The sequence below is a fragment of the Melozone crissalis genome, unplaced genomic scaffold (assembly GCF_028551555.1).
Source record: "Melozone crissalis strain CALT ecotype California unplaced genomic scaffold, PUWL_Pcris_2 ptg000008l_1, whole genome shotgun sequence".
Taxonomy (NCBI): Eukaryota; Metazoa; Chordata; class Aves; order Passeriformes; family Passerellidae; genus Melozone; species Melozone crissalis.
Genome location: NW_026535786.1, coordinates 15,501,216 through 15,527,994, shown reverse-complemented (window position 1 = coordinate 15,527,994; position 26,779 = coordinate 15,501,216). Strand labels below are relative to the sequence as shown.

The 26,779-nt window shown below is 47.1% G+C and overlaps 1 protein-coding gene across 1 annotated transcript; it reads left to right on the top strand.

Annotated features, from left to right (window-relative positions):
• The first annotated feature begins 671 nt into the window (after positions 1-671).
• Positions 672-26,437, top strand: ATP1A1 (ATPase Na+/K+ transporting subunit alpha 1). The gene is made up of 23 exons (XM_054269676.1): positions 672-936; positions 8,384-8,488; positions 9,653-9,712; positions 10,709-10,912; positions 11,266-11,379; positions 11,888-12,022; positions 12,180-12,297; positions 12,729-12,997; positions 13,999-14,197; positions 15,583-15,692; positions 17,080-17,214; positions 17,747-17,939; positions 18,423-18,598; positions 19,130-19,266; positions 20,559-20,709; positions 21,250-21,418; positions 22,004-22,158; positions 22,500-22,623; positions 23,409-23,554; positions 23,681-23,811; positions 24,380-24,481; positions 25,559-25,650; positions 26,095-26,437. Exons 1-23 carry the CDS (start codon positions 925-927, stop codon positions 26,121-26,123), a joined length of 3,066 nt encoding a protein of 1,021 aa, XP_054125651.1. The 5' UTR covers positions 672-924; the 3' UTR covers positions 26,124-26,437.
• Positions 26,438-26,779: the final 342 nt, after the last annotated feature.

Genomic DNA, 26,779 nt, shown 5'->3' with positions numbered 1-26,779 from the left:
TCATTTTCTTTGCCAGAAAATCTAGACAGAAGTAAAAGCAAAGTCGACAAATTTCTGCAAGAAAACCCCAAAACCAAAGTAAACAAAGTCCTAATTTCTGCACCTGTCTCTCCCAGAATTTGAAAGGTAAGGGAAAGATGACCATAGCCAAACTTGGTCCCCTAGCCGGGCTTGCTGAGCAGCAGAGGGCACAGAAAGCTGCCCCCAAACTCTTCACCGAGTCCTGAACCATAGAAGTGGCTTGCGGGAAGAGCATCTCCCGCGGGGCGGGAGCGGAGCGCGCTGCGGCTCGGGCAGGCGGCAGCCCGGCAGGGACCATGCCCAGCACGAGGAGCGTGGGTGGACGGGGAGCACCGGGGCTCCTGAGCCTCTCAGCGAGCGGCGGCAACACCAGCGGGGCACCAGCGCTTGCGGGCTCCGGGCGGCCGCAGGGCCGGCGGGAAAGGCGCCCGGGGAGCCCCGGCCTGGTGGCGCCGCGGAAGGGGCGCTCGCCCCGGCGAGCCCGAAGGTGAGCGCCCCGTCCCGAGATGCACCCGGGAGAGCGGAAGGGCCCGCGGGCGCTGTGCCTCGCCAGCCGCGGGCGCTGTCCCCTCCCCCAGCCCCGCCCCGTTCACGCCCTTTCAGCGCACGGGGGTGGTGCCACAACGGGCTGGGCGTGGCGGACGAGCGAGGCTCTTTATGCGGCGGGAACCCGGCGGCGGCCGGAGCTGCGCGCGGTTGCGGCGGCGGAGAGGAACGACCCGGGCGGGGGCAGAGGGGGGCGCGGCGAAGGCGAGGAGCCGAGGAGGAGGAGAAAGAAGAGGAAGGAGCGCGCCGGCCGGGGTGCTCCTATTGTTCCGCACCTGCGCCGGCCGGGACACGTGGCGCCGCTGAGCCCCGCTCTTCGCCCCCCGTCACTTGACCCGCACGCAGTCGCCCGGCACGATGGGCAAGGGGGTGAGCGGCGGGGCCGGGCCGGGGCGGGAAGTGGGAAGTTCGAGGAACCGGACAGTGGCCGGTGCCCCTTTCCCTTTGGCGAGGCTGCGCTTTGTGTGTGCCGGGCCGGGGCGGCCACGTCGGGCCGGGTGCGAGGGCGGCCGCGGCCGTTGGCGAGCGGCGCCGGTGCCGCCAGCCCCAGCAACGTGCGAGGGCCGCCGCCGCCGCCCGCGGGAAGGAAGAGCCGGCCGAGGGCGTGGCGGAGCCCGGGGCGAGGAGCCGGCGTCCCAAAGCCCCCGGCTCCTCCTGGAGGCCGTGTCTCCCCGACGAGGGGCCTCTCGTCCGCCCGCAGCCCCCGGGGCTGGTGTTATCTGGTGGCCTTGCGGAGCTGGGGAGGGAGCGCGGCTGCTCCCGGAGCTGAGAGTACTTTAGACTTCCCTTGAGACACGAGGCCCGGCGTGGGGGGGCGGGAGAAGTAGAGCCCTCAGCGTTGTTAGGGCTAATTTGCCTGTTGGTAGTGGGGGTGTGATGGGAGATTGTGGCAGAAGAGAGGCGGACACGGCTGAGGTGTCCTGTTCTCTGGGGCGATAACTTGGCGCAGAAGGCTGTGCGGTTCCTGCAGCGGTTTCTGCCCCTGGATCAGCATTGTTTCTACTCGTATAGGGAAGAGAAGTCTTTAGTTCAGACCGTATCTTCTAACTGAAGAAAAGTGCATGTGAAGGCTGTTGGGGTATGTTGTGCTCCAGCACCCGTGTGTGGAGTAGAAACAGCTCTTGGCTTGGTCTGATTTCATTTTATGTCAGAAAACTAGAGACTAGTTTCTGGGGTTTGTTGCTTGGATGTTTGTTTTTTCCAAAAACTTCGAATCCTTCCCGGTATGTCTTGCGTAGTTGGAGGTGTGTAGGTTCGTGTTTACTTTTGGTTTAGACGCATTCCTGTAAAATTCCCTGATTTCTCTGCTTCCTGAGGAGAGGCTGGCCGTGCAGGGCCATGGCAGCGGTGGTAGCCTGCTCCCTGCCAACAGGTGTTTTGTGCTTCCTGAGCGCTGTTCAAACATTGACTTGACTTTGTATTGTCCTCATCGGTGCAGTACAGCAGCAGTGTTGACATAACTGCGTGAGTAGTAGGGAGAGCTGCAAGACCGTGGCTGAATGGAGGCTTGCTTGGAAAACGGGCTGTGTGGGGTGGGCTTTCAGCACTTGATCTGTGTATGGGGTTTCTTTTCCTAAGGGAGTTCTTCTGTTGCTTGGCAGCCCAGCATGTTGTATTTAAGTCTAGTAGGCAACAGGGTGTACGGACAGTAAAATTCATCTAGGAGATTAAACACTGAGGAGAGATCTGGCAGTGTGGGCAGTATTCGGAATCTTTTTTAAATGATCAGAGCAGCCTTTGAGTTGTGTGTGTGCAGGACTGCAGCACAAAAGGCTTCAGGGGCTTCGCCTGCCTTGGTGGGACTAAGGAAAGGTACAGACGCCTTCCAATGTAGAAAGCTGTCTCGCTCCACTTCAGATTTCGGAGATTGCATGGATAATAAAGCAATTAGCTTGAAACTGAAGCGCCGCCACAAGGGATAATTCAGCGGGGATAATACCGCTGCCTCATGCTTTCTGGTAGCAAGTCACAAGATTTGCTCCTTCGGTGCTGAGAATGTGTGTGTGACTGGGGACCCCCTGGAAAACGGGCATGTGGGAGAGCGAGGCAGTGGAAAAGGCGGAGTGTGGATGCAACACTGAGCAGCATGTGCCTGCCCTGAGTTAGGGTGCCCAAAAGGGAAACGTCTTCCCCGTGGGTGCACGATGGGATGGAAGAGGAAAAAAGAGCCTAAGTGTGAGAAAACAAGCTTCTTCTCTCTGTGGCTGTGAGGAGAAGCTGAGTCTGTTTTACTTTAAATGGTAATGGGGCAAGGGGAGGGCCAGCTGCTGCTCCGCAGCCCAGAAAGCAGATTATCCAACGAGGGGGGGTGTGTGGAGCGGAGGAAAGCACTCTGGATTTCATTCCTGTTCAGAGCCGACTGGAAGCTGTGTTTCACTCCATCTCCCTCACTGCACAGGCATTGCGTGGAGTTGGTGGTGTGTGCTTGGGGTCATTTCTGGAGGTCAGCTTTGCCTTCAAGGCCGTGAGGAGAAGACGTCCTTAATTCAGATCGAATCTTCTAACTAAAGAAAAGTGGGTGTGAAGACTGTTGGAAACAGTAGTGAAGGCTTTTTGAAGCTGGATGCTGTGATCAAGCACACTTGTGTGGAGCAGAAACACCTCTTAGGTAGCTCAGATTTCCTTGAACCCCAGTTAAGGGCCTTTTCCCCCTGTCAGAAACTAGGAAGGTTTATTGCATAATGGAACCAGTTGAGGGGAAATAATGCAAATCAAAGCAATCCTTATCTGGTGCAATTAAAGAAAATCTTATATATTACCTTCCCCTTCCCCCATCTTATTCATTCCTTTATTACTATGGCTATTTTATGACAGTTCACTTTTTATTACTGTAGCTAGAGATAGTCCATTTTCCAAAGAAAATGCTGGGCTTAGTCAGCGCGGGTTTCTGGAAAAACGGGGGAACAGGGACAGGGGCCTCTGCCAAGTGAGGTGAGCTGTACAACCCGCTCCAGTCCTCACCTGCGGAGAACTGCAGCTCATCTTTCACCCAGGCCTGTCCAAGGGGCAGCCTTCACCAGCTTGTCTAGGGGAAACCTGGGTCCAATCCACTCCTCTTGATGTGTTTTCAGCTACTAGAGATGTCTGGAGTTGTGGTGACCATTTATTACAGGCAAAGAAGTGAGGAAGGTGACTCTTTGTAGTTGGCACAGCACCAAAAAACCCAGGCTGGGCTACTCAGCTGTGCAGTGATGACATTTGGAAAACCCTCTCTGCTCCTGGGTCTTCACACAACTCCAGAGCAGTAGAGTTGTTTGTCCTAATACCCAGACAGGGTTTAAGGTGTGTGGGTGGTCCTTGTTTCATCCTGATTATTAAAAACTTGATTAGGCTTACATCTCATGGGAGAGGAGCTTGTCTTTTCATAATTTGGGAAGCAGCAGACAGTGCACAATTAGCAATTACTAGCTGTTGAGTAAAAACTGCCTTGTACTGTCCTAGATGCTGAGAGTCTGATCAATTGATGCAGTTTAAATTTTTGATTCGTGATAGGAGATTGAAGCCAACTCTTGGGAGGGAGTAAGAAGGATCCAAAGAAGCTGTTCCATTTCTTGCTAGGATTACATAGAGTCATGGAACAGAGTTTCCAGTCCAATAGGCAGAGTTAGTTTTATGACTCATCTGGTTAATATATTTACTGTCTCATAAGGCAGCAGGACAGTAACTTTTCTGTTTTCTCTGCACAATTGATTATAATGACATAAGCACTAAAACAGACCAGGCCTCCAGAGACTGCATAATTTGTTTTGGCTCTTACTTGACATTTCTTGTTGGATTAGGTGATCTTAGAACAGGGTACTTCTGAGCTTGTCTGCTGATTTGTACCCCTCCTGTTTCCTGGTCAATCATGGCTTGTATTGAGAACATCAGCCATGAATGGCTCAATTAGTCCAGAGCGGAAAATCATCAGCTGTAGCTGAAAGACAATAGGATTTTCTGGGGGATGTATAAAACTTCTTACACTGGTGTGTACAAATGTTGTGCTTAAGCCAGTGGAAAAAAAATAAATCTTGCATGGAAAAAAAAAGAAGCTGCATTGTTTTTTTTCTGAGGCAGTTTTGATGAGTCAGTTCTTGGGCTAAGTCAAGGAACAGGGGTGACATTTCTGATGAGACAGACCTTCCTTTGTGTTCAGGCCATGTGATTAAATCATGATAAGACGTGGATGTGGAGTACCACAGGCCTTCTTCTCTTTGTGTAACAGGAAAAGAAGGGGAGAGCAGGGAAATCCTACAGCGCCGAGGTGGGATGCAAACCTGTTCCCCTGGCAGCCCAGCCAGCACAAGCCTTTGTTGAACTGATTGGGCTCATCTTGCAGGAAGGGAGGCAGTGGCCCCGGAGGCACAAAACAGGGACAGGACTTGGACTCTGATGCGTGTGTCAAGTTCAGATTTGAATGATTGAGCAGGAAGTTCAAATTCTGCATGAAATGATCCTGTAACAAGAGCTGAAGCTGATTCTCCTGACTTACCTACTTACCTTTTCAGTAAGGGTGGGATGTAGTAATAAAGCAACAGAGGGAAAGTACTGAAAGTATTGTGCTTTTTTTTTTTTTTTTTTTCCAAGCTGGGAATTGCTGAGCTCCTCTGTAAGATAGACTCCACTAAGACCCAAATACTTGGGTGCTTAAAGCAACAAGTAACTCTGTCCACTCTTTGTTCTGACTGGAGCTGATCACTGGGGTTTTTGGGTTTGTTTTTTTTGGTTGCTGTTTTTTTTTAAAGCAAATCATGCTTGAACAAGGGCAATGAGCCTTTTCATGTTTGCCCACTTGTAGATTTATTCGTCTGCAGCTGAAAAAGACTAAGCACTCCTATATTCCTGGCTTATTCACTGCCCCCAATGAGAAACTGGGTTTCTCACAGTAGTTTCAAAAAACCAGGAGATTTTTAGATCCCCTGCAAGCAGTTGCCAAGCTTTTCTTGGGGAGAAGAGGTGAAGCTGGAGGTGATGGAGTGGTCAGACAAGGCACTAGCTCCTTCACCTTCTTTAGGAATCACTTCTCATCTCAAGCAGCAATCAAGAGGCATGTGTTTTGTGCAGGGCCGTGTTTGAACTTGTCTGCCACAGTTCCAGCAGAAGTCGAAGTTGTTTCCTTCAGAGACTGAAGGAGAGAGATGTTTGATGGTGGCTTTTTGTGAATCGCCCTGTGGCAAATTCCTGTGATGCAGGAATGCGAGGACCTTGCTGGTTTAAGTACCGTGGCTTTCACTTTTTTAAAGAAGGGAAATGAGAGTTTAGGTGAAGGGAAGAGAATGTCAGGAATGCTGACAGTCTGGAGTTGTGTGTCCTTTTCCTGGATCAGTGGAGGCAAATAGCTTTGCTCTGCTGTACTTTCTAAAAACTGTTTCCATTGCACAGCTCCGCAGTGGCATGCAGCGCTTGACTTTACTGAGCAGGGCAAGGGGGGACTTCTGTGCATGTGGCTATGGCTATGTGTGTGACTGTGGCTGCAGAATGTTGCACACAGAGCTTTCTCAGCACAGTAAAAAACCCTTGTCTAGATGTGGCTGATGGGTTCTTTCAGAAAAGTAATGGTCATCCTTCTTTTTTTGGTGCAGTTTCACTTTTGGTTTTGGTTTGTACTTCTCTCAAAACAGATAATAATTTCCTGTGCTAGCTGCTCATCAGGACAGGTCTTGGATGCAAACGGTAGTTCCTGTGTCCAGGTCACTCAGGAATCCAGCTCTCAGGAGTCCAGTTCGTGGTTTGAGGTGTTCATGCAAAGAACAAGCGAGGCAATGCCTTTGAAACCTTTTCTTAATCTCGTTAAAGATTTGACTCTGGTGCCACTAAGTGCTGTTTCATCTTAAAGTTCTTCTCAGGGATCTTATTAAGTGAAAATCTCATCACATAAAACTTGGCAGAGTGTGGGGATGTAATTGGTCCCACACAGAAGGGAACAGAAGATTAAATGATGTTTATGTGCACTAAGTCATCATTTGTTTGTCCTTAGATGCTTGTTTACCCCATTGTGACTAGATCTAAATCTTTGCATGATTTCATGTAGAATTCACCATAATAAAAGTGAATAAAAATCCTACTGAATAAAGAGGTTTTAAGCAAATCATCTGCTCTGTGAAGTGTAAGCAGGACTAAGCACAGATTGAATCTGCAGAAGTGTACTGCTGCTTTGTACACCATTCTTGCTGCTCAAACTGCCATAAATTGAAAGCAGATTCCTGTTGTGTAAACTGGCCAGCTAGTTTGCCAAACTGAGAATGAAAGTGTTGGAATTTAGCCCCCAGAATAGACCAGCAGAGTACCACCTCTTATTTACCTACAGTTGTTAGGCTGCTCCTCCTCACCAGAGGATGTGGAAGGCTGGGAGGGAGGAGGAGGAGGAGTTAATGTGCTGAAGGAAACATATGTTTGCTCTCAGGAATTGGTTTCTTCTGCTCTTCATCACTTTTCCAGCTTGAGCCAGGGCTCACACGTCAAGACTGCCTGAGCAGTGTATAGCTTGCTTACCTCCTTGCTAGGCTTGCGCAATGTCTGAGTCTAGTCTGTGTATTGGGCATGATGCCAAGCAGACTTCTCTGTTCACTAGCTCGTTTTTATTTAATGTAGTGGCATGACTGTCGTGGAATCATGTAGGTTGGAAAAGACCATTAGAATAATTGAGTCCAACCGCTAACCCAGCATTGCCAAGTCCACCACTACATCATCTCTCCAAGTGCCACATCTACACATCTTTTAAATACTGCTGGTGACTCAACTAGTTTCCTGGGTATCCTGTTCCAGGGCTTGACAGCCTTTTCTGTGAAGAAATTTTTCCTAATAGCCAATCTAAACCTCTCCTGGCACAACTGGAGGTAATTTGCTCTTGTCCTGTTGTTTCTTGGGAGAGTAAACCAGCACCCACTTGGCTACAGCCTCCTTTCAGGGAGTTGCAGAGAGCAGTAAGGTCTCCCCTGAGCCTCCTTCAGGCTCAACCACCTTAGCTCCTCATCAGACCTGTGCTCCAGACCCTTCCCCAGCTCTGTTGCCCTTCTCTGGGCACTCCCCAGCACCTCAATGTCCTCCTTGCAGTGAGGGGCCCAGAACTGGGCACAGCACTCAAGGTGCAGCATCACCAGTGCCAGGCACAGGGGTACAGTCACTGCCCTGGTCCTGCTGGCCACGCTGTTGCTGACACAGGCCAGGATGCCATTGGCATTCTTGGGCACATGCTGGCTCATGTGGAGCCAGTGTTGACCCCCAGGTCCTTTTCCACTGGGCAGCTTTCCAGCTGCTCTTGTCCCCACCTGTAGCTCTGCCTGGGGTTGTTGCGATGCCAAGGCAGGACTCAGCACATTGTCTTATTTAACCTTGTGTTGTTTGTCTCAGCCCATCAGTCCAGCCTGTCCAGATCCCTGTGCAGAGCCTTCCTGCCCTCCAGCAGATCAACCCTCCTGCCCAACTTAGTATTATCTGCAAACTGACTAAGGATGCGCTCAATCTGCTTGTCTGCATTACTGATAAAGATATTGAACAGGCCTGGCCTCAGTACTGAGGCCTGGAGAACCCCACTGGTGGCCAGATGCCAGCTGGATGTAACTCTGTTCACCACCACTTTCTTGTTTCAACCCTCTAGCTGTTTTTTACCCAACACTCAGTGCACCTGTCCAAGCCACAGGCTTGTCCAAGCAGCCTTTTTCTCCAAGAGAATGCTGTAGGAAACAATGTCAAAGGCTTTACTGAAGTTTAGGTAGACAGCTTTAATAAACTGTAATAATTTTTTCTGCCTGGCAGTCTTGTGTGTGTATAGTTCATGTCTGCTGCTGTGGAATTTGACTGTAAGATGTTTCTAGTAATGCTGAATCTTCCCTTGCAGGCTGGAAGAGACAAGTATGAGCCCACTGCTACATCAGAGCATGGCGGAAAGAAGAAGGGGAAGAAGGAGAGGGACATGGACGAACTTAAAAAGGAAGTTGTGATGGTAAGAGTGCAGGGCACAGAAAGAGCAGCTCCAAGGATGTTTGCTATGCCCAAAGCCCTGTCCCTAATCTGACTAAAAGAGAAACGAGCTGGTGTGCTGACAGTATGGTTCTCCTCCCCTCTGTCTCCAAGTCAGATGTGCTGTATTTCAGCATCAAGATGAGCACACAATAGACCCTGGCCACATCACTTCTCAAAAGGCACTTGACACAGAACCTAGGTCTGTGCTTGCCTGCATTTCCCATAGCACAGTATGGATGCATTTCCTCAGCTCTGCATAGCAGCATTACAGGCTTTATTGTGCTGTCATGTGAGTGGGACTGCTGTTTTCATTCCAGCTGAGGAGTTGAGGCTGTACAGCTCCATTTACTGCTGGCCTCTGCTCAGACTGACCTCAGTGTTACTCCTTCTAATCATGTTTGAGGCTGTGGGGAGTGTCTCCCATCTCCATCTGTGAAAGCTGGATGATGCTGTATCTGTCTGTGAGCATCATCTGGCTTAGATCTGCTGTCCTTAAAGGTAATGCAGATTTTGGTTCTGCTCCATGGGTTTGAGACTGTGCTTTAACGTTTTTGACCCCTATGTTAGGAAGAGGGGATTCTAAATATTGCTCAAAGATTACATTCTGTGTTCAGTAGACGTGTACTTTAAGCATCTGCTCCTTCAGTGCAAGTTTTTAAGTGAGGCACTGCTCTGAACCAACTCAATCCAACTGAAAAATAACCAGGCTGTGAAAAGAAGCCTCTTTAGGGAAAGAAACACTTCCCCCAAAGTAGTGCTTAATATGGCAGCACTACTTAAAAATGTGTGAAATTACAGGTTTAATCTTCAGTGCATTCCTACCTTCCCAACTCCTTTTTTTCCCATTCCTCTCTCAACCTCCCAAAAAACCCACCCACTGAGGTTTAACAGAACCTGTTGAGGGTGTAAGGACTGCACTGAAAGTGAGACTTTTTCAAATAAGTTTTCAAGAATCCAAATAGTCACAAGAATGCTAAAGATTAGACTGTGCTGAATTCCAGAAGGAGTTTGAGATTTCTCTTCACAGAAAGGATGAGCTAGAGTCCTGCTATCACACCATTACAGATAGGAAACCTGGGGTGGGAGGTGGGATTGCTGAGCTCTTTTCTCAGATTCTTTTCTCTTCCAACCATTTGTCTTTCAGGATGACCACAAGCTGAGCCTTGATGAACTTCATCGTAAATATGGAACAGACTTGAATCGGGTAGGTAAACATTGTATTCCTTCCTTCTTTGCCCTGATCTGAAAAGAAACAGCCATAGCTCAGAGCATTTCACAAAGGGAGATCTGGGTGGTCTGATTTTGGTATGGTGCCTTTTTTCTTTCTGTGTTTAATCTCCCCTCCTCCAGTTAAGTTTCTCAGGTTTTGGGAGAACTGTTGAATTCACAAATACTTCTCCTTATCCTCCCACTGAACAACTTGACTGCAATACTTTAGCGACTTTGCTTCTAACAAAGTCACTGTTATCTGCCTCTGAGTCGTTCAAGGTCAAGTTGATTCTTGGTGTTATTTTTTTCCGGAGGAGCATGTAATGAGGACAAGTGTTTGTTATGTTGCAAATATAGTCTAGAGAGCTAGCACATGCCCAGAGGCTTAATGATGGCTAGTACCAGTTAAAATTCTGCCTTTCTGCACTAAGAGGTGTGCAAATGTCCTAGGCTACCTTAGAGTCCAGTGCAGAAGCACTGCAGTGGTTTTACACCTCTGCTGTTGTTTGCTTTGCTTAATGCATGTCTTGTGCACGATTGCATTTAGCATCAAGTCTGCTTTTTAAAACAATACAGCGATTTGCATTTTTGTGTCCAAAATCTTGGCTTCTGAAAGCTGAACTTCCTGGAAAGTTGTTCCAACATGTCATCACTTTTATGGCCTCCAGCTTTCACTTGTTCCATAATTTGATGAGGGTGGATGACGCTGTGCTGTTCCGAAGTCTGTGGCTGTAACCTTCTTGTCCTGCCCTTCTTCTGTGTTCGTAGGCCCGTGGCCTGCAGGCTCCTCAAGTAGCATTCAGCATCCTCTAGCTCCTGTTCTGGCATTCAGCTCTCACATCCTGCACTTGTGTTGTGGAACCCTGGCAGCTTTGGACATCTGTGTTTTCTGTTAGCAGCTCCTTGTTGCTGTGGTAGAACTTGAGCAAATTCAGACCTACCTTGTGCACTTGGTCTTTGCACAATGCCTAAAAAGAAACCTCTCTTGTAGGGTTTGACTACTGCACGTGCAGAGGAGATCCTGGCTCGTGATGGCCCAAATGCCCTCACCCCCCCGCCCACCACTCCTGAATGGGTCAAGTTCTGTAAGCAGCTCTTCGGAGGGTTCTCGCTCCTGCTCTGGATTGGTGCTATTCTGTGTTTTCTGGCTTACGGCATACAGAGCTTGATGGAGGAGGAGCCCAACAACGACAACGTAAGTAAAAATGTCTGTTTACCTCCAAGGCAGGCTGAGCAGCCTTTTGGGCTCAAGGCAGATTAACTTCCTTTAAGCATTCAGTCCAGAAGCTTTTTCCATAAGCACGGGAAATTCAATGTGTGAGCTTAACGTGCTTTGGAGTGCTTCCACATAATGAAATGAACAGGCAACTTCCTTTGTGTTGTGTTAACAACACTAGCTTAGGGACAGCCTTTGTGTTCAAAATGTTCAGAGACTGCAAGTACCTTCATGTTTGTGATGGGGCACTCAAATGCCAGGCAATTAATTTGGACAAACTGGAAGCCTTTCAGGCAGATTGTCCTCTGACTCACTTTCTCTGCTCTTTGCAGCTGTACCTGGGTATTGTGTTGGCAGCTGTGGTTATCATTACTGGCTGTTTCTCTTATTACCAAGAAGCAAAAAGTTCCAAGATCATGGAGTCCTTCAAGAACTTGGTGCCTCAGGTATGGAATAAATAATTTCCTTCTTGTCTGGCAAGCCATAGCTTGTTTAAAAGTATGAATTGTTTTAAACATCATCTCCAATTGCACGGGCCTGACTGTTAATGTGGGTTACTAGCTCTTAATTTTGAGGGATCTGTGAGACTGCTCCACGTAGCTATGCTAATAGGCCAAGGTAGTTCCTGAAAAACTCTGGGTTCCACCAGCTCGTTAACTATCATAGGACACTTTCTCCGTAGTCTGGGGAGTTCTATAACTGGTGTGATAAGCACTAAAATTTGAATTCCTTCATGGACAATCTGGATCATAACTACCACACTGTCATGTTGATAACAAGGAGCTTTAATATCAAGAAAAAAAAAACAACTTATTTTTCTTAAATAACATATATATCAGATATAAACACCTTAGTAGAAACCTTGTAGAAGCACAGCATAAAAGATTCTCAGATCTTTAGAGCCTTTTCCTTAAAATTGCTTTTGACACAGATTATTTCTTCACTGCCTTTCAGCAAGCCCTTGTAGTCAGAAATGGTGAGAAGATGAGCATAAATGCTGAAGGTGTTGTAGTTGGAGATCTAGTGGAGGTAAAAGGAGGAGACAGAATTCCAGCTGACCTTCGGATCATATCTGCACATGGTTGCAAGGTACAGTAGTGACAGGCTGTTGGGAAACTTCATTCTGAAGGAGGATGAATTAGTCTTCTATGCTGTGAATTGGGGCTGGAGTGGAGGAGAAGGATGGGGAAAGTACTTAGTAGGCATCTGTCTGCTCATGAATGACAAAGTACTCTCTTTCATGTAGGTGGATAACTCCTCACTTACTGGTGAATCAGAGCCTCAAACCAGGTCTCCAGACTTCTCCCATGAGAACCCACTGGAGACCAGGAACATTGCCTTCTTTTCCACCAACTGTGTGGAAGGTATGTGTGTCTCCTGCTGCCCTGAGGTATGAGCAATGATATTGAGCTGTACAGATAAGCAGGGTGGAAGTTCCATCAAAGTCCTTGCCCATTCCAACTGCGCTACTCTAGAGTGGGTAAAGACTCCACAGCACTACTGGGTGTTTTGTTCTTGCTTCTTTCAGAGGAGTAGCTGTGTGGTGCGTCTTCTAGCCTGTTTTATTACAAGTAAAAAATGTTAAAGTGCAGATAACGTAGCGTGAACCATGAGGTAGATCTGTATGAAGTACTACAGCTGCAGGAAGCAGAAATGTCAGATGTGTCTGGCAGGACTTCTGCTGCACCTCTGAATATGGGGTCTTTGTGCTGAAGCCCACCCAGGACATCTCTTCCACACCTACAGGATATTAAGCTGTGTTGTTTTTGTTTTCTCACACCCATCCCTCCTCCAGGCACTGCCCGTGGCATTGTCATTAGCACTGGGGATCGCACTGTGATGGGCCGAATTGCCAGTTTGGCTTCTGGACTGGAAGGGGGGAAAACTCCAATTGCCATGGAGATCGAGCACTTTATCCATCTCATCACTGGAGTGGCTGTGTTCCTGGGTGTCTCCTTCTTCATCCTGTCCCTCATCCTTGAGTACACATGGCTGGAGGCCGTTATCTTCCTCATTGGGATCATTGTTGCCAATGTCCCTGAAGGGCTGCTTGCAACGGTTACGGTGAGTGAAGTTGAAAAAAAGATTAAATTTGGTCCTTAAAGAAGTGGAGTACTTTATCTCAGTGTGCATTCAGAGAGGTGAACACTGAAGTAGTGGAAGGTGAGTGTGTAGGGTTGGGCTTTCTAAGTTCATTGTATTTTAACTAATTTCCTGAATCAACATCAAGTTCTGCAGCAATTTATCTCATAAGGTTGGGTCCCTAAGTTAGACCTGCACAGAGGCTTGGCACCATACAGCTGAAGTGAGCAAGGCTAGGAGTTCTAAGTCCTGCCTTTTTCTGTGACAATATGGGATTTTCCTGCTACATCCAACAGAAACCCACATGCACATCAACCCTTTCAATCCTTAAGGCCTGGCAGAGGATCCAGCAGGCTTCACTCCAGCCCCAGCTTTTGGTCTGGGATCTGTCACAGGTTTCTGGAAGCTTGGTTTCCTTAAGAGAGGTCATGAGAGTATCTAGGTGTTCTTAGGTGTATGGAGAGTGGTGGTAGACAGAAGAAAATGCTTCCCTGCTGCCTTAGGAGGCAGAGTAGCAACCAAGCCAGGAAGTGAACGGTTGGGAACTGGAACCAGATAACAACCTCCAGCAAGAAAGTTAGCTGGAGCTGCTCACTTTCTACCCTAGCAACTTGCAAGCCTTATCACCACAGCTAATTTGGGCCTGCTCATATGTGGCTTGCCTTCACCTATTTTGAGAACTCTTATCGTTAGGAGGTGGCAACTTTGACTGAAATGTTAGTCTGAGGCATGTTTCCTTCCTAATACACTGAGGAGTAGGAGGCTGAAGCCTGTTCTGGAGGTTTTGTAATGAGGAAAATGTCATTTAAACCTAGCACCTGAGCTGAAGTGTTGCTGTTTATTTTGCACTGTCAGGGTGAGCAAGGAGTTAGGCAATCACTGCAGGCCCTGGGAGCTGGTTGTTATTCCATGTGCACATTGAGTTGGATAGCAGTGTTATTACTGCACTAGTGCATCTAGCCTGACATCTCTGTTGTCCCCAGGTATGTCTGACACTAACAGCCAAGCGTATGGCTCGTAAGAACTGCTTGGTGAAGAACCTCGAGGCTGTGGAGACCCTGGGTTCCACATCCACCATCTGCTCTGACAAAACAGGCACTCTGACACAGAATCGGATGACAGTTGCCCACATGTGGTTTGACAATCAGATCCATGAGGCTGACACTACAGAGAACCAGAGTGGTAAGACAGCCTTGCTGTGCTTGAGGCATTTCATTAAAAAATGGCTTTTTCTGCGCCTGCCTGAACACTGGTCCTTCGAAGAACATGTGTTTGTAGCTCTTCAGTCCAAGTGATGTTCACAATGCAGGGATTTCTAATGTACAGTCTAGAATGAGCATAAAAAAATTGAAATGACACATAGAAAGCTTTGGCACTGGACCATGATTCTGTTTAATCCTTAAACTCTGTTTAGCCTGCCTTTTGTGCAGAATTACTCCATTGGAATTTGAGCCTCTTGAATATTCAGCACCATATGTTTGTCCTGTACATAGAAATATTCACAAAGTACCTGATTATCTTTGCTAAAATATATCTTGATGAAATTGCTCAATCTTAAGTCTGTTGAAAGTATGGACAGCAGAAGTGTTGGCCCTGATAATAATGACTTGAGGCTGGACATAGATGGCAAGTTCCCATGTGGAACTAGATGGTTGCCTTTGGACAGGGGTTTTCCCAGAACATCCAGGTTGTGTTTACACAGTGCCAGCTATGAATGTAAGACTTTAGCAGGAAGTTTCTCCTAGTTGATAAGAATCTGAAATCTGTGCACTGTACAACTGAGTGAAATGCTTATCTCTCCAAACTGTTCAGTACAACCAAACTCAGGAGTTTCCTAGCTGTTGTCTACCTTGTGAAATGCTGTGTTTGCAACACATTATTAGCATAAATATTTTCCAGTGGTGCTGCTGCACCCTGCCCTGAACCAGTCCAAAACGTTGTACTTTCTGCACTGCTTAAAAAAGCCACATTATTTAACACTAATGCAAAGTAATGAGCTATAAATAGATCTTTTGGAAGCCCTAGGCCTGGCAGTGGTTGGCTTGGCTGCACTGGAAGTAAACCTAGAAGATTTCACTTCATGGAAAGTATGTTAGGTTATCAGTTAACTGTCTCTTCATCTCCTTTAAAGCCAGCTTAATAGCCAGAATCAGAGAGTATCTTTATTTAAGCATTGTTCCTTTGGGAGCTATTTCATCCAGTTCCTGGATTGATAGATAAAGTGAGACAAGCTGGAGGTAGAGCCCAGCATCCCTTTCTCAAGCCCTCTGAATGAGTGTTATCTGTCCAGAATTCCTTGGCTTTGTCAGTGTGTCCCTCTGTTGCTGCTGCATATGGCCATTACTGGAATCTTGAAAGCAGAGGTGTTCTCTTACACTGATGCTATCTTAAAATAATCAGTTCCTCATCAAGTATCTGGGTAGGGAGGAGGAATGAAAGAGATGCAGTGATGCTCTTGAGTGTTTCCTGTTTGAGATAAAGGTTTCTTGGTCTTAAACCTGTGGAATTTTTCAGCTTATGTGACTTTCTTGAGGGGTGGCTTTTTGACACTCTTCCTCTGCTTCCAGGTGCTTCCTTTGACAAGAGCTCAGCCACTTGGACTGCTTTGTCCAGAATTGCAGGTCTCTGTAACCGTGCTGTGTTTCAGGCTGGCCAGGAAAATGTACCAATTCTCAAGGTGAGTTCCCCCAAAAAAATGTTGGTCTTGTTCCTCACCACCATCCTCTCATAGTGGTGGTGAGATTACATCCTGTGGGTCGCATGAACCTGCAAAGTGGAGGTAGCTGCCACTCTTAACCTTTTCTGCAGTCTAGCACTCTTTAGAGGAGGTGTGCTGTGGGCAGGGGAGATGGGATTGAAAAGGTATTTTTCCCACAGCAGAATCCCTGCCATCCACTGCCATCTACACTCAGTTTGGGAGGCCAGATATTTCACATAGGGCTAGAAAATAACAGAAAGCTTTCCTAGGCATTTCCCAGTATCTGGTTGTTCCAGGAATTGCTATCTCTGGCATTTGTACACTTCAAAGATACAAACGCCTGGTGCTGGGAGAAGTAAACATCAGAGCAGGGGGAGCAGTGCTTGTGGGAGACTGGCTAGAGACAGTCTGCTCTCACTGGCAAGTCTCCTTGAGCTGTCACTGGTTCAGTGCTGGTGCAAATGCTGGCATAGCACCAGTTCACATTCCTCCTTCTGAACTGTGACCCAGCCAGGGCTGACATTAACCGTACAGTGCTTATAATCTGTCAAGTATTAGTCATGTTGCTTAGTAAACTTATTCCCAGGGGTGTTCTGATGCAGTGGTAGTAGAGATGATGGAACAAACTATTTTTCCCCAGCACTCCTCTGACCGTATCTTAAATGTACAAAATGTGACCTGAAGTTAAAGAGCTGGAGTTCTTCCTGTTTAAGGAAGGCTTGGGACAGGGAAGTTTTGAGAAGTCTTTAGATACCAAAAAATAGTACAGAAATGAAAAAAAAAAAATAGCTCACAGACAAAGAGAGAGTCCAGAAGGGCAAGAAATACTTGGTTTCAATTGCAGCAAAGAAAGCTCCACCAGGACATTGAGCACATAAAGATCTCCTGGGCTGGGAACCCCCATCCCTACCAGTGCTAACCTTTATGGGGAAGGGACAGATCAAATTTCTCCCAGTGGCTTGATAAGCTGATGTTATCTTGGAGTGGGGGGGCACATGGAAGTTTCTGTATGCGTCTAGTCTCACATGAACTGTTCTTCATGGCAAGCAGCTTACGGTAGTTCTTCTCAAAATTTACCCTCCGGCCTCACTTGGACTGACTGTACCTGGTTATGTGACTTTCTCTAACCCTTTTAAAGGGCTTCTTGACTTTGTCACAAGAAGACTGCTGCTCTTTTAAGATGAGAGGCCTGGCTTTCTGAAATGCGGTACTTGTTGGTACTAGATAATAGAATTATTTATTCTTTGCTTTCATATAATCTTATGTAGAAGCTGGGACTGGACTGTGGTGAATTTACTCTTAAAATCAGTTTTAAATATCCAGTCTTTTGTGGTTGTATGTTCTGACAGTTGTCTTTTTTCCTCAGCGAGCTGTGGCAGGAGATGCCTCTGAGTCTGCACTTCTGAAATGCATTGAATTGTGCTGTGGTTCTGTCAAGCAGATGAGAGAAAGGTATCCCAAAGTGGTGGAAATACCATTTAACTCTACCAACAAGTACCAGGTAAGCAGGTGTGCTTTTGAAAGGAGAGCTTCTGTGTGAAGTACTTGTGTGAATTTGCACACAGTTTGTCTCAAAACTTGTTCTGGCACCCAAATCTTGTCTAGCCATTACTTGCTTGAAGACTGTTCTATAAATCTAAGTTAACAGACCATATTTGCACATGTGGGAGCTGCACTGACACTTAGGTGTTAGCTGCTAACAAAGGATCAGACATGCTCTCAACCTGTATAGCAGTAGTGCACAGAGCATGGAGTAACTCAAATCTGGGAATAGGAGTGAACTGCTGGGAAGTGACCTTAACAGGTGGCACTTGAATGCAGAACAGGTCATTACAACACCTGCAGTTACACATTAATGCCAAAGAATGCTCAGATTCCTTAGTTTGTGAACCTCTGTAAAGTGTGGGTAAATGAAAACTAGAGCAGAGTATCACGAATGGCCTTGAGCTGCCATAGTTGCAGAACACTGATGTTGATTACTGTGTCCTTCACAGTACATGTTTATAGAACAGATTCATTTCTTCCTCCCTTAGCTGTCTATCCACAAAAACGCTAATCCATCAGAATCCCGTTACTTGCTGGTGATGAAGGGAGCTCCAGAGAGGATCTTGGATCGCTGCAGCACTATTCTTATCCATGGCAAAGAGCAACCACTGGATGAGGAAATGAAAGATGCTTTTCAGAATGCCTACCTTGAGTTGGGAGGCCTCGGGGAGAGAGTGTTAGGTAAGGAAAAACAGCCTGATTACCTTGGAAAAGATTTGTCCTTCATGTTCCCGTGCAGTCCTCACAGATTAAGTGAAGGGTCACTCTGTTCCTGCAGTGTAACCATAGAATTAAGGTCACTTCAGCAGTCCATGTAGGGACAGTCCTGCCTTTAATCTAAAAGGCAGCCTGCAGGGTCTGGTCTGCGAAGTCAGCAGCAAAGTCACGTAGATCAAAATGCACCAAAGCATTTGGGACCTTCCATGGGACCACACAGTGTTGTTGGGTTTATTCCACTGCACAGGAACCAGGCTGTGTCTGGGCACCTAGCCACAGCTGGTAGCTATCAGGATAGGAGTGTGACTCCTGTCTCAACAGCCCTGGCTAAACCTCTGCCTAAGCTGCCCTGTTATTCTTGCACAGCTGTTTGCAGAAGCAGTAAGTGTTCACTCTCTGCCTCCTGATGTGTAGGAACAGAGTAAATGTGGGTTTGATGTGTTACAGGATTCTGCCACTTGGCTCTGCCTGATGATCAGTTCCCTGAAGGCTTCCAGTTTGATACGGACGACCTGAACTTCCCTGTAGAGAAACTCTGCTTTGTAGGACTGATGTCTATGATTGACCCACCTCGTGCTGCTGTGCCAGATGCTGTTGGCAAATGCAGAAGTGCTGGGATCAAGGTAATTTATTCCTGGGTTGAAAATCACCTCACTTCATACCTGGGGAAATAAAGGGCTTCCTTGACCTCTTGTATTACTGTAATGTGAGTGGATGAAGGAATTGATCAGGATTTAACTACTGCTACTTCAGGCTTAATTTCCAAGTTAAATACAAATGGTTGTGTGTTCATGAACTGAAAAATGAGTGAAACTCCAAACTGCTAGGGCCCTGGCAGGTGCTGAGAGTGTGGTGTCCCAAAGCACATGATTTGGCTTAGAGTGCCACAGTGCTGACTACAATGAGAAGGAAGCACAGACTGGAGACAGAACTAGCTCCATTAGCTCAACATGAACAATTTCTCATCTTCCATCCACTTCAATCCCTTGCATAGTGGTAGCAGGGTACTGCCTGCACCTCAGGCTTGCTCTGCACTAGGGCTTGCAAGTAGAACAAAAGACGTGTGGCCTTTCCAGTGCAAGGGACCCTGCCTTTTAGGCAGTGCTGCTCTGCAGGGCAGGCAAGGCTTCCATGGCAGTCTGTTTGCATTTCAGGTTATCATGGTTACTGGAGACCACCCAATCACAGCCAAAGCCATTGCCAAGGGTGTCGGCATCATCTCCGAGGGCAATGAAACAGTAGAAGATATTGCTGCTCGACTCAACATTCCTGTCAGCCAGGTCAACCCTAGGTAATGTCTGCTGGGAAAGGCCAGACCTGTTCAAAGAATTCTGCATTTGCCTCTCTCCTTGCCTTGGGTAATCCCTCAGCATCTCCCTTCTGTACACGAAAAGATTGGCGTCTGCTTAGCTCAGCATATTGTGGCTCTGCAGTGTGTATCATGAGTTATGTGAAGAATGCACAAAAGATTGGATTAAATGTGCGTGTCTTGTGTGTGGGAAGTACTTAAGAGTAGGACTGTAGGAGAGCAAAGGGAGCAAGATTTATGCCAGGTAGTGACTAGTGACACTAGTGCATAGCTACAAGCAGAATAAATATAAGAAGGGAACTCCTTCCTCTTAAGGGTTAATGCTTGCCTTCATAGCCTGGCTGGGACTGAGGCATCCTCAGAAAATGTGCTTTGGCATAAGCAGGCTGTTTGCAGAATGGCTGGGCTGTCTGCATTGCTTAGCTTGACCCAGCCTGTGTTTGGGCTGGAGGACAGCCATGTAGCTTATGAGCTGTGAATAGAGACACCCTGTGAAGTGAAATTGCTTGGGGTTTTTTTTGGTTGGTTCTTTTTCTTTTTAGATTTTGAGGGTAACTTCAAAACCCAGCAGTGCAGGCTGGGGTTGGCTGGGCTCTGTGACTGAGCAGGTCAGCAGCTGGCTCTAAGGGTGGGGAAGGAATTTCCCTGTCTAAACTGGGTGATGTCAAGAGCTGTGTGGACAGTCTCCTGGACCTATAAGGGATGGTATGCTGGGCTGGAGAGAGATGGTATTCTGCTGCAGCATGTAGGGTACCAAACCAGTCTAAATATAACATTGCATGCTTTTGTGGCCAAAGGGTGTAAATTAGTTGGAACTTGCATGGTGTGAACACTCTGTGAAGTACCATGTGTCACCAGTCACATGGTCATCAGTCTATTGCAAAAAAGATTGCCTGCTGAAGACAGCAGCATCTCTTGAAACCTTGGAAGCTAACTACCTGAACCAGGAGTTCCTTTTTTTCAGAGAGGCTGAGATTTGTGGGAACAACTAGTCTTTGCTTTGATGCCTTTTAGAAAGCTATGGAAAGAATTCATTTGCTCATGAGGGTTTTTGTCTGTTGCTTGGTTCTGTTTTGTTGTCTTTTTCTTGGTGTTCCTCATCTGCCTCTCAAAATTTTGAGCATCCAACCTCTGTGCAGAGGCTGCCTGAATTAGTATTTAGTCATAGCAGAAGTTGGTCTTTCTCAGAGCACTGAAGAACCTTATTTTTATGGGGCAAGTTCAGCTAATGAGAAACTTACTGCAAAGTAAAACATACCTTATCTTGTTTTCAGGGATGCCAAAGCTTGTGTGGTTCATGGCTCAGATTTGAAGGACATGACTAGTGAGCAACTGGATGACATCCTGCTTCACCACACAGAAATTGTCTTTGCCAGGACATCTCCTCAGCAGAAGCTTATCATTGTGGAAGGCTGCCAGCGACAGGTAAAGAGAGGGAGAGTAAGGATGTTACATTAGAAAAGTGCCCAGACATTTCTATGTAAACTACCAGGCCGTTCTGCTGTTGAAGTGCTAGGGCTAAGTCTCCTCAGTGCCCTCATGTAAAGAGCCAGATTAAATCTGTCTGTCAGCAGCCTTCAGCTGCTGATGTCAGGCTGCTCTACAATACATAAATACAAGGGTCTGACAGGAAAACATCTTCAGTTTGTACTAAGGCTTTCTTCTGATCCTAGAATATTCATTAGTAAACTTAATTCCTAAATTCTCTGGATGTGCTTGGGAGAGGGGGATCCAACATGCTCATGTGTTGTCCAGTATCTCCTTTCGAGAGAGCAACGTGGTTCCCTTGATGAGCCTGAGCAGAGCAGGGAAAGGGTGAGGGGAGGGCGAGGAGGAACTGAGGTATCTTTACAGCAAGGTGAAATAGTTTTTTGTGCTTCATCTCTAAGGTAGGAGAACGCTTTTCTGCCAAAAACATGTTGTACGTGATGATTTCAGTCTTGCTGTTCCTCTCTTTGTGACTAGGGTGCCATTGTGGCAGTCACAGGTGATGGTGTGAATGATTCCCCAGCCCTGAAGAAGGCTGACATTGGTGTTGCTATGGGTATTGCTGGCTCAGATGTCTCCAAGCAGGCAGCTGACATGATTCTGCTGGATGACAACTTTGCCTCCATTGTCACTGGGGTTGAAGAAGGTGAGTCTATAACTTGTGTGCAGTGCTGGAAAAGTAACATGCTTCAGCATCCCCTCTTAAATAGAGGCACCTGGAGGGGTCTTTGAGCTTGCCTCCATGACAAGAGTTTTCAAGGAGAGCAGCACTTTTCCTCCTCCCTTCAAAGTTTTCTTTCTTTCCATGGGTGTTCTGCATGACCATTTGGGGATGGCTAAGAGTAGGAAGCAGCTGAGTAACAAAAGCTATTTTGTGCTGTTGCCTGACACGTGACCTTACAGTCATCTCTGCCAGCTGAGTGTGACGTTTTCCTCCCTGATGGAGAAGTAGCTCTCAAACAGCAGCAGAACAGGGGGTGCCTCCAGGGGCTCTTGATGATGGCCAGAAACCAAGGCTGTATGCAGTGAGCCCTGAGTGCTGTGACCAAAGTGTCACTCTCCACAGGTGTTGCTGTGCGTGGAACAGTCTCACCCTTACATACGAGAGAACCCTTTCATTTGTTGCACTAGCATTTTCCCATTTGGTGTTAGCACTGAGGCTGCCTGTGAGCTGCTTGGCTGCCTTCTGCTGATAAGTGAGAGTTACCCTGCTCTCTCTTCATTGCCCCAGGTCGTCTGATCTTTGATAACCTGAAGAAGTCTATTGCCTACACCTTGACCAGTAACATTCCTGAAATCACGCCGTTCCTGATCTTCATCATTGCAAACATACCCCTTCCTCTGGGAACAGTCACCATCCTCTGCATTGACTTGGGCACTGACATGGTGAGTGTGGTTTTTTTGTCTCAAGAAAAAATGTGCGTGTTCTTAGGTACCCTAAAGAAAGGACAGGTGGAAGGAAAATGCTTAAATAATTTCCTCTAGTGTTCTGATTTAAAGTAAGGGACCATCTGATACTCCTTTTATTCACATTCATCTCATGGCTCTTGAGTCTGAGGATCTTTCGGCTCCCTGTAAGGACAAACTGGGGAAAGGGAGGGGGTAAGGTCCTTTTGGAATATCCCTTTTGTTGGGGAGTGCTTTTTCTGGCACTGAGTACATGGGACAGGGAAGACTCAATACAGTGGAGAGTTGAAACTCTTCTAAGAGCAATCTGCCACCCTCAGGTCCCTGCTATCTCCCTGGCATACGAGCAAGCAGAGAGTGACATCATGAAGAGGCAGCCCAGAAATCCCAAAACAGACAAGCTGGTGAATGAACGGCTGATCAGCATGGCCTATGGGCAGATTGGTAAGCTGCTCTGTTTTCTCTGGCACCGGTTTGAACTTGGTGGTAGCAGGGGTTGTACACACTCTTGAGTCAGTGACTGCTCTGCTTATTTTGGTAGGGTTGAGGTTTGGGGTGTGTAAACCAGAACCTCAGGCTGTAAAGAACTTGCAATGATTCTTCCCCCATGGCTTATAGCGGTGGCTTGTGCAGCTTGATCCATTGAATCGCTTTCACAGTAATTTTGTTTAATTGCACAGCGCTGTAAAGGAACTGGCTGGCAACCAGCTCTCCTCTGGTTCAGACTTGTTCAGCAAGAACATAGATCCCATTGTTAGTTTAATTAGAAGTAAAGGATTCTCTCCAGCGTATCCCTAAACACACAGCGTTAGGAGCTTTGATTAAAGGCAGCTACAGAGATGTGCCCAGTTCACAGGATGGGAGCTCAGGCTTAATTGCAGCAGACCTTGGGAACCTTCTTGACTGTGTTTTGCAAGGGTTGGGGGTGGGCAAGGCATAATAAGAATACAAAGGGAGTTTTATCTTGTGTCCTTGAGTGTGGTGCCATCACAGCAAAGGGCCAGAACAGAAGTAACTCTGTACAAAGTTGGGGGCAGAAGCTGCTCAGCAAAAGGATTGCAGCTGAGTTTGATGTTAGTGTGAACTATTTCTACAGCTGCTGCTTGGGACATAGAGCACTGCAAGGAGTAATTTTTAAGGTGGTTAGGGTTGCCTACAAACTGTTGTTCTGTTATAATTGTTTTGCACAGTAGCCTCATCAGTTTTATCATCCTTTCTTACCTGTTTAGGTATGATCCAGGCCCTTGGAGGTTTCTTCACCTATTTTGTAATCATGGCAGAGAATGGGTTCTGGCCTTCTGGCTTGCTAGGGCTCAGAGTTCAGTGGGATGACAGGTGGATTAACGATGTGGAAGACAGCTATGGGCAGCAATGGGTGAGTTTTGAGGCACAGCCTAGAGGCTGCCAGCCAAAATATTAACACCTGCAGAACTTGGTGTGAGCACCAGAGAGCAAAGGCAGCGTGTCTGAACAAATGCTCTCTGCTTTGTCTGCTTCCTAGACCTATGAGCAGAGGAAAATAGTGGAGTTCACTTGCCACACAGCCTTCTTTGTCAGCATCGTGGTCGTGCAGTGGGCAGACTTGATCATTTGCAAGACCCGGAGAAACTCTGTCTTCCAGCAGGGGATGAAGTAAGTCAGCCTGTCCATGGAGAAGATTTAGAATTGAACTCTGTGTGTTCTTCAGCACACAGCACTCTAGTCCTTCGTCCCAGCAGTGTCTGGGTGTTTTGGCAGAAGTCTTGACCAAGACTGCCTTGGTAGTGGGTAAAAGATGGGTGCTCTCTTGTGCTTTCAGTTGTCAGGCTGAGACACTGAGACAAAGAAATGGTGGCTGCTGTTGGCATTGTCTGGTAGCTAGCCCACCTCACTAGCCCACAGACACTCCAGCACACAGCCTTGATCTCTTGATCTTGTACATCAAGAGATCTCATGGCATAAACTCCAGCTGCCTCCTGAATTTGTGATGAAAGTAATTGCTGGTTGATTTGATAATGAGCTGTCTCTAAAAAGACTTAAAATACCATCATGGTAACTCTGCAGTTGGCTTGGATGGATGGCCTGGTGGTCCCCACCTGATGACCTTCTGGGCTGGACTGGAATGTCTGTTTCCATTCACTCCCATGTGGCAGCTAGGTTGTTTTCTAGGAGGTCATCTCTGAAAGTACTTTGTTCTTGACTTCTTTCCTGTCTTTTCTAGGAACAAGATCTTAATATTTGGTCTCTTTGAGGAGACTGCTCTGGCTGCCTTCCTGTCCTACTGCCCTGGGATGGATGTTGCTCTAAGGATGTATCCTCTGAAGTAAGTTGCATCATGCTTTTTGGGTAACAGATTGTACCACAGAACAATAGTGCTTGTGTGGGGAGATGGCTAAAAGTAGTTGTGAACCAGTGGAGCATCAAACCTAGTCTTAAAGAGTTCAGGTTAGAGGGTGTCAGTGATCCTTTGCTGTCCTGTGGCACAGTGGGTTTTTTTTCACTGTGTGTGGAATGTTTATGAGGAGCCTCCTGTTCAGTGCCTCACTAAAAATCAGCGATACAACTTCAGTACCAGTGTGCTCTAGTGCAGCTGCCTCTTGCACTTATTTCCTGGAGTATTTTTATGGGAAGGGTACTGCACCTCCAAAGAAAGCCAGTGGCATTGTGTGATTCATAGGCCAGATGACTCCTGGGTACTGAAAAACTGCTGATGACATCTTGTGCTTTTTTCCTACATCTCTTGGGAAGAGAGCAAGTAGTAAAGTCTTTTAAAAGCTGCTGCGTAGATGCAGATGACCAGTTGATGCACACTAACTTTCCTAATGGTTGGGAAGCTGCCAACATTTCAAGTGTTGCTCAACAGCATTGCAACACTTCATGGCAGAGTTTAGTCTTAAGCCAGAGGACTGTTCAAAGTTTGTGTCATGAAATCTTCATGGAAAAAAAATAAATCCTGGTACATCTTGCATTCCAAGAGTTGGGTGCTGAAGTGTGAGCGTTTCCTAACAGGAAAGCTGGCCTCTGCCCAGTGCCTGCAGCAGCTGGATGTTAGTATGTGTAAATCATGAGGGGAAACAGTACAGTTCCAGCCAGCAAGGCTCTGGGCACAAAGGTTGTGTACTTAGAGGAAGTATTGCTTGATTGGTAGGTGGGGAGGTGCTGGTACAGAGATGAGCAAAGGTGCCATGACACACCTTGTGTTGGAATTATTATCCAAAAGTGAATTAATCTATTGCAGCAGAAAACCTGGTAGTAATTCTTGGCTTGGAGGATTCTTGACTGAAGTGGCAAGCTGGGTCATGCCAGCCTTCTTGCACTTGAGTGTGCCATCCAGTCAGAGCTGTGCCAGGCCAAGAGCATCTCCACAGGCCATGTTCTCACTGTCTCCTCTCCCAAACAGGCCGACCTGGTGGTTCTGTGCTTTCCCATACTCCCTCCTCATCTTCGTGTATGATGAAGTCAGAAAGCTCATTATCAGGCGCAACCCTGGCGGTAAGAATCTGCTGCTCATCTCTGTGTTCCTTTCCCCACCTCTTCATGCTGCTGAGTTCTCCAGAAACCCCAGCAAAGCTTGGGGACCCCTGAACACTATTTGGGGCTGTATTTTGTTGTGTTTTCCCCTTCCTCAACATTAATTGTGCAGTTAGTTCAAATTAAGGCCTTCTTGCTGTCCCTACATTCTTTCCCATTATATAAAAGTATAGATGCACTGAAGTAGGTGGAAAAGACTGATTAATGCCTGGATAGCTCTAGAAAGCTGGAAGAGTTCCTGAAAGCTGGAGAATATAAATTTGGCAGGATTTCCCCATTGTGGCAGGTCACTTATTAGCTCAGGTGCTACAGTGCCAGTTTTCAAGGACCTAGAAGGAGCTCTCATGAGCCCCACACTTGGTTTGCCTTGAGACTAACTCTGCTTTCTCCCTCCTTTTCCTTCAGGCTGGGTGGAAAGAGAGACCTACTACTAAAAAGTACCTGTAAAACATTCCACGCACAGCCCATGCCACCTCTCCACCATCTCCCCTGTGTGCATACTTCATCTTTGCAAGAGCAGTACTGTGTCTGAGCAGGAGTGAGCTGAAAACTAAAGGAAACATGAAGAAACATGGACTGGAGGAGAAAGCAAGGGGGAGGTTGGGGTGGGGGGGAAGTGTCCGACCATCAGTCCAGGGGGATGAGAGTCTGAGTAGTTTTACGTGCCTTTATGTTTTTGTAAAAGGAAACCGAAGATTTTATATGTGGATTTTTACAAATAAAGATGGATTATAAGAGGATGCCCCCACATGGTCTTAGGTGGATGTTTTTCTCAAGGCAAAAACTGGTTCAGGGCAGCCTCTCCACCCTGGCTTAGGGTGTGGTGGTGAGTGCAAGGGTTAGTCCCTGGCTTCCTGTTTTTGTAATAGGGAAGCAGAGCTGCTTGACCCACAGACAACAGCATGTGTAAAAGCCCCGGTGTACCTTACCCATGCTCAGTGCTTAATGTGACAAACTGCTGCCAGCACTTGGATCTCACAGCTCAGGAAGCTTCCTTGGCTGTGTATCTTGGCTTCTTTGGGCAAATGGAGCATTGAGTGGAGAGAAGAGCTGGCCTGCCTTAAGGGGCTCTTTGCTGGGTTCTGACTGA

Coding starts and splice junctions, on each gene's coding strand:
- ATP1A1 (XM_054269676.1), top strand. Junction 17,215..17,746: donor ACTCTACCAACAAGTACCAG/GTAAGCAGGTGT, acceptor TTCCTCCCTTAG/CTGTCTATCCACAAAAACGC. Junction 22,624..23,408: donor CATGGCCTATGGGCAGATTG/GTAAGCTGCTCT, acceptor TTACCTGTTTAG/GTATGATCCAGGCCCTTGGA.